The sequence below is a fragment of the Aricia agestis genome, chromosome 6 (assembly GCF_905147365.1).
Source record: "Aricia agestis chromosome 6, ilAriAges1.1, whole genome shotgun sequence".
Lineage (NCBI taxonomy): Eukaryota > Metazoa > Arthropoda > Insecta > Lepidoptera > Lycaenidae > Aricia > Aricia agestis.
Genome location: NC_056411.1, coordinates 5,249,498 through 5,257,081, shown reverse-complemented (window position 1 = coordinate 5,257,081; position 7,584 = coordinate 5,249,498). Strand labels below are relative to the sequence as shown.

The following is a 7,584-nucleotide window of genomic DNA, read 5'->3' as shown; positions in this document are numbered from 1 at the left end:
AATAGGGCTTATAAAGGTACACACTTATCAGGGCTCCCCCCATGGGCCACCGGCCACAACCACAAAACGCCGCTACCGGCATATTTCCTGTAGTTTTCATACATTTTATATTATGGACTCGTCGCACACGTCACGGACCACGGTTGACGCCGGTGACCGCCACAAGCTACAACAATTCACTTTACGACCAATAGACTAGTTTAAAACGGCGTTTGTGGCTGTCGCATGTGGCCCGTGTGCGGCGGCCGGCGGCGGGCAGCGACACATAAGCCAAAAAAAAAACCAAAGTGAAACGTAGGTTGAAACTATGGTGCCCACCACTATAATATTTGTAGATTTTATCCCACCAAAAACGTCATGTTAAAATAGGGCTTAGTTCCTATAAAGGCTAATTTTTGACCTAAAAAAAGAGTTGAAATCTAATCCAATGCCAAGTTCAGATGCACTTCGTCGATCATAATCATCTTCATCAACTAAACAATAGTTTAGTTGATGAAGATGATTATTATATAAATAATAATATAAATAATATAACACACGACCTGTGTGCCAAATTTCAAAACGCTCCTGACATTTGGAAGTAGCCTCTAAAGTTCGTAGATGAGCTGACTCACGCTTGACTGATTTCTAAAATTTCTTAATTTTTTGTTAATCTACATAATATATAAAAGTGCGTCGAAACGGTGTGTAGTATAAAATATAATCAAAGGGTTCGTGTAAGTGTCACCGCAGACTTACAATTTAAAGTTGGCCGGCTATCGTACAAACCACAGAAGTAGATCAAGATAGAAGCGCCATGTCGCTCTAATTTGTATGAACACGAGCGTATGGTGCTTCTATATTGATCTACTTCTGTGGTGGTCGGCCAACTTTAAATTGTAAGTCTGCGGGGACTCTAAATAGTGCACGGCATGCACGCGGCTTGCTGGAACAAGGCCTGCGCTGTGCGCACTTTCGTGCGCTTTGATTGGTCTCACAGTTTAGAGGCCCCGCCGACTGCAGACTTTCTATCGGCCGATAGTTTTGTCAGGTTGGGCTGTTAGCGCGCACACTACGATAATTAAGTTTGATGAGCTATACGATTGCCTTCAAACTTATCCATCGGCAAACTGTCGGCCGATGCTAAATCAGTACGACGATGCACGTTCTTCCACGCGCGCACACGACGCCGATTGTTTGGTCGGCCGACTCGGCAGTCGGCAGAGATCCGAATCGTGTAAAATTTTCCATTCAAAAATCTATCGCTGTGAATGGAACTGTGCGAGAACAATCGGCTGACTGTTGACTAGTCTGCGCACTCACCACCAACCCAACTGTTTTAGTACTGTTGACGTAGTGTGCGCGCTAACTTCAGCCCAACCCGACCTAACTATCGGCCGATAGAAAATTTGCAGTGTGCGGGGCTCTAAGAAAATCTACAAGTTCTTAGTCTTACTAGTAGATTTATTTAAGACATAGCAGTCAATTTTCGTGAAGTTAATTTTCATAAAAATTAAAAACTCAATAGGGCACAATTTTTAATGTTTGAATTTTTTAAAACAACCGAAGGCAAGCGAAACAAGTAACAACTTCGAGAAGACGTGTGATGTTAAGAGGATACACCAGGGGCGAGCGAAATTGAAAATAGGTATTTGAAAATGTATTGCTGTCTCACCAATCTCAAGTCTCCCACCGCAGAGCGCAATAGAGACAATACGACAAAAGTTCTAAAAAAAAACAGAAAATCTTCGATTCGTTGGCCGCTGATTCCTCCTCCAAAACCGATTTAAGTATTTTTTTCATTAAGAATTAAAGCAAGGCTTGAGCTGTGTTCCTATGTTTTATTTATTTTTTTGTATATTTTAGTCAGTTTTGTTTTCTGGGTGTTTGAACACAGAGGAAAATCTTGCCATTTTTTTGGGTTTTTGGACGTTCTTATCTTTTTTAATAATAAAAATATGAAGAAAACATAGGGACATGCTAATAGCGGCCATAGATATTCAGGAAAAAAATCATAACTCTACCGGCATTATCCAGGGAGGAAACAGGGGACAGCGTTTGTATGGAAAAACGGCGGTGTGGATTCCTCTTAAAGGTTCGCGCTCACTTTGCTCGCGGCTCACGGCGCGTGCCGGGGCTTGCCGGGGCGGATCGGGGCTCAGCGCAGCGCTATAGCACGCTATTGCCGGGCCGCATCGCATTGACGGATTTGAGTACTTTGGATAGCTACAGTGTGACCACTCTTAAATCACTCGTGACTCGATATACTTATCAAAAACGTTGCTATATAATTCTACTAAAATCTACTAGACCGTGTTTTAGATTCTACCGAAAATCTACCTTTATTAATCAATGTATTCTACGTGGTTGAAACTAAAATAAAACTAAAATGTTTATATGGACTGTGTTCATTATGCATTTTAATTTTTTTATATTTTTTATTTTTTATTTGAAAGCCTCTTTATGTAGACATATTATACAAGTTGGTTACATTACAAGTTACAAAGTTATAATTGTTAAAAATTTAGTCTAAATGTATATGTCCAAGGACATGAATACGCATTTTTCATTTATAATCTTTGGTTAAAGTAGGTAGGTTAGTCAGGTTGGATTCATTATCTGTCCATGTACTGCGGTCTAAATCTTTATGTTGGTGCTTGGCAAAGAAAGGTCTTACATGTTTGGATGGTTTGCTAATTAATTTTGCTCTCACAAGCCTGTGGTTAGTGTTAAAGTTAAAGTTGTTAATAACCTCGCAGTCATGAAAAAGTTTGGAGTTGTTGGTGAGGACATAGTCTAAAAGGTTTTTATATTTACCGTGCGGTGATATCCAAGTCCATCTCCGTTGTAGTGGTTTTTTGAAGAAAGTGTTAAGAATGCATAGATTATGTTCGTGGGCAAGGTTGACTAGCTTATTTTCATTCCTTGTTCGTTTATTGCCATATGAGAATTTTCCTATTATGTCCTCCTCCTCGTCTAGTTCATTTCCAATTTGGGCGTTAAAATCTCCCATCACTATCAGGTTGTTATTAGAGTGCTGTTCTATAGTTAGGCTTAGTTGGTTGTAGAAAATATCTATGTCGTTGGTGCTTGCTCCTTCTGTTGGCGAGTAAATTTGCACAATTGCCCATATTTTTTTGTATGACGGTAATTTTATGCTGAGTATAGCTATACGTTCTGAGACACCAAGTAGTTCTTATGTCAATAGTCAATAATTGACCCGGAGTTTCGCCTTTGTAATAGAAGATGAAATCTTTGTGTTCTTCGATCTTTTCACCCTGTCTTCTGACTTCACTGAGCCCAATAATGTTCCAATTGATATTTTCTAGGGCTACAATGATCTCATGTAGACTTTCGTTAGTTCTAAGTGTCCGGGTATTCAGTGTCGATATCATTATGGTTTCTAGTTTTATATTACTTGTTATATAATATCGATCTTCTATTAAAATTTACAAAAAATTTTGGACTACAAATCGTCATTCATTTGACCTCAAATCTACCAGAAAGTGGAAATCTATGTGAAGTGTGGTCACACTGTTGCTGGGGCGGAGCGGGTTTGTCGGGCCTTGCCGGGCCTTGTCGCATTGACGGAAATCCGCTGCGCCCCGACACAGTGTGCGATACGCGCATCCGCTTCCATACAAATTGTATGGACGTGGATTTTTGCGATGAGATGAGCACGCTGATCCCCGGCACGGCTCGTCTCAATGGGCTCACTCCTTAATACTTCGATTGCGGGTTGTCGTGATCACCGGTGCTCTTATGGGGCTTGAAGGAAGCGCTTTACAATTATTATTTATTTATTTATTTTAAATATCGATTAAAAAATAATTAATAAAGAATATATTATTATCGATAAAAAATAATTAATGCAGAAATAAAAATAACCAGATCAAAGTAACCGCGGTCGAAAGTTCATAAGTAAAACGTACGTAGTGATATTATTATATTATTATTATTCTCTTTACTTCATCGTTGATGAACTCATTGTGCGCTTTTATAATTTCGGACGTGGTGGTAATAGTATTTTGATATCGTTGGCGGTAATATCGTGGACGTCCGCGGTAAAACGATAACATAGGGAAGTAAAGTGTATGTAAATATTATAATATTATGAATACGCTTTTCCGTCGACGATAACTGTTAAACGTGCACGTTAGAGGACAATATCACGACGTCTACACTTTTGTGAACCGCACAAAATGTCCGCGGCGGCGCGTGAAATCAAAACGGCATATTTTAATGTAGGTACCCATCGTTTTACTGTGAAAGTAGGCGTCCACGACTCCACGACAACATGACGTCCGGAATTATAAAAGCGCACATTGACTTCACTGACGACTCCTTTTGACTTTTACTAGACTTTCGTATTTTTTCTGCGAGTACCGTATTTTGTTTCCCGCTTTTTTTCGACACTGCCAATATTATATAGCCAGCCTAACAGAAAAAAGGTCAGTTGTCAGTGTCACTAATCAGTTGTCATTGTCAAAGAAGCAAAATAATTTTAAAAACTTCCGTTTTTTGTTTTCCCCGACAGTACCTATATAATATTAAGTCTATGGTTTTCCCAATATTTTCCTAGAATTCTCGATTTAAAATGGATTTAAAATTATTTAATTATAATTGTTTAACTTAAAATAATTTAAACTAGGTTGTGTGGCTAATACAAATTACAGATATTTTGTATGTACCTGCTATTGTAAGTTATGAATTTTACAACTTATTTAAATCAATAAGTAGGTACCTAATCATTTTAGCAAAATTTGCTAAAATGATTAATTAATGAGTATGATTAGTGTAAATAATATTTAATATTATTTAGTGTGGTTGGTTCAACTTGATTTAGTACCTACTATTAAATACTACTAAATTTATTAATAATTTTCCGCTGTAATTCGTGGTGGGGATAAGTAAGAGTACCTAATATTTTAATTATTTTTTCAGAGCCCTAGGTGATAGAGGACATAATTTGAAGTCACTAATCCAAGTCAACTTTAGGATAAGTATCTCAATTTGTATCATAATCATGTCAAATAAAGATACTGTTATCCTAAACAGCCAGGCAAAAAAAGTAGTATATAATGTAAATCTTTTCATGACCAAATTGGCAGAAAAAGAGTTAAAACATTGTCCTGAAGATATTATGGAACGTACAGCCATTGCCACCGGTGTACCCAAAAAAACTTTATCCAAAGTTATTTACGAATTTAATAATCCAGACATAATAGAAGACAAAGGCCTGGAAATCAAAACAACTGCAAAACGTTACAATATAACCAACACCCTTAAAGCAAATGTCAGAAATTGCATTTTTGATCACTTTTATACAACAGAACGCGTGGTACCTACAGTTAAGCAGCTGTATAAAAAGTTAAAAGAAGACAATTTGTTCCCAGGAACTATCAAAACTCTTAAACGCACTTTAAAAGATTTGGGCTTTACGAAGCTCCGAATAAATAAAAATCTTAATGTATTAATAGAAAAGTCAAAGTTTGTATTGCCGAGGATAAAATTTTGTAAAGCTATCGATCAATGTCGTTCAGAAGGAAGATCTATCGTGTATGTAGGAGTATCAGCAATTGGTTATGTACCATTAAACACTAATTCTGATGACAGTGGATCACAGAAAACTAAAGTGTCATCACAAAAAATTTTCCTTGGACATGCTATATCAACTGAAGGTTACATTCCAAATTCCCAAATCTTGTTTCAGGAAACAACAAGAAAGGCATTCAATAATACTTATTATAGGTGGTTGCTTACTCATGTTGTGCCTAATCTACCTCCAAATTCCGTCGTAGTGATAAACAATACAGTCTATAATAATATACTTGAAGATTATGTGATAACATCAAATTCTAACAGATCAGTAATGGAGGCTTGGCTGAATGAGCGAAATATACCTTTTTCTAATACTATGTTCAAACCACATTTGTATAAACTGATTTCGTCTCATAAAGATCACCAGATACAGTATAAAGTTAATACGATCATCGAGAGTGCAGGTCATGAGGTGTTACGTATTCCAGAGGTATATTCAGACTTGGATCCGTTGTCTATAATATTTGACGACATCAGCAATTTTGTTGACGATAACAAAGACAGTATATCAAGTTATGTTGACTTTAAAACCCTGATAATCGAGAAATATGGCAAAATATCTTCGATTGAGTGTAAAATTTTATTCGCGAAGGTAAAAAAGAATGAGGAGAAGTATAATAGGATTGATCATTTAGTTGACGACTTGACGGACGAATTGGCAGATCAAGTCGTTGAAGACGAGAGTCGTGGAGAGTTCGCAGATATGATGTACTCTGACTTGGATGATTCCGATTGCTCAATGGATATTCCAATTATGGAAGTGGAAGTTAAATGTAAGTTGTGTTTGTAAATAAAAGCTTTATTTAAACAACTATAGTTAAGCTAGTTACATGATCCCAAAGAGGCCCATTCATGGCAGGACTGCACGGCAGTCCTGCCGTGAATGGGCCTCACTGATTGATTCACACTCGGTATTGCCGGCCAGAAACACCGAGTGTCAACCAATTAGTGCCGTGCAGTCCTGCCGTGCATGGGCCTCTTAAGACTTAATCTCTTAAATCTCCACAAGCCAGACATAAGGCTTGTGAAGATAAAAAATCTGATATCTGGAAATTTAAAAACACTTTTTTTTATAGATGAAGCACTAGAACAGGAAAAGTCAGATATAGTCGTAAAGGAAGAAGTTGTTGAAATTAAATGTAAGTAAATTTTGTTGTTATGCCTATTATTTAGATTATATTTGTAATCCTTAAATTCTTACTAAAACACTTTGTAAATCATAATACTTAAATATTATAATTTGGTATGGAGGTCTGAGTCTTGGGAAAGGACATATATTTTGTCAAGAAAAATTCAGCTACAGTAAATTGCTGCTCTGTTTTAGCATATTTTGTTAAATTTCAGATGAACCTGATGATCCCCTGAAAATGTCCTAAAATAAACAAGTCTGCTGCTGATAAAAGCTGTGCTGGGTTTGTAAGGAACTTTTCTATTTTGTGTGACTGTTACCTCCGTATAAAATAATATGTACAACCATAATGACTTAGATCAGCGGTCGGCAGCACGCGGCCCGCGGGCCACATGCGGCCCGCGAACGTTTTACTTACGTTACGGCCCGTGAATGTTTTGTGAATAAGTTATAAGTGTAAAAAACATGTTTTCTAATATTTCCAGTAATTATCGCAACTTAAAAACGTTGCTGTTTATGTCATTTTGTAATAAAACTTTGTTTATTTTTCTGAATGCTATTATATTACTCTCTTACAAATTTTGACAGCTCACTTTTTACTGGAGCCATCAGAGAGGTTGAAAGTTTTTTAAATTGTGGTCTAGAAAACCCCTAAATATGCGTAGGTCATATCATATATTGGGCTTTAGCGTTAATACGAGTATAAGGCCTGCGACCCGCCTTTAGTTTGTTTTGCCACTTTGTGGCCCTTGCCTGCAAAAAGGTTGTCAACCGCTGACTTAGATAGATCAGCATAGATATTTTTTTATAAGGGGGTTAATTATACATAACATTTTTACTGCTACCATGGAAAATAAAGAGTATTTGTGTACAAG

At 37.1% G+C, this 7,584-nt stretch overlaps 2 protein-coding genes across 4 annotated transcripts in view; one reads left to right on the top strand and one right to left on the bottom strand.

The window, feature by feature from the left end:
* Positions 1 to 7,584, bottom strand: part of LOC121727921 (myb protein) — a 525,795-nt gene that overhangs the window by 158,045 nt on the left and 360,166 nt on the right. The window lies entirely within an intron of this gene.
* LOC121727922 lies at positions 4,516 to 7,583 on the top strand. Of its 3 annotated transcripts, XM_042115986.1 has the most exons (5): positions 4,520 to 4,678; positions 4,924 to 4,982; positions 5,693 to 6,353; positions 6,657 to 6,719; positions 6,925 to 7,583. In XM_042115986.1, the coding sequence occupies exons 3-5, from the start codon at positions 5,852 to 5,854 to the stop codon at positions 6,954 to 6,956; spliced, it is 597 nt and encodes a 198-aa protein (XP_041971920.1). In that variant the 5' UTR covers positions 4,520 to 4,678; positions 4,924 to 4,982; positions 5,693 to 5,851; the 3' UTR covers positions 6,957 to 7,583. The 3 variants fall into 3 exon arrangements, with proteins under 3 accessions (XP_041971919.1, XP_041971918.1, XP_041971920.1); XM_042115985.1 differs by having other exon boundaries at positions 4,516 to 4,666; positions 4,924 to 6,353; XM_042115984.1 differs by having other exon boundaries at positions 4,516 to 4,678; positions 4,924 to 6,353.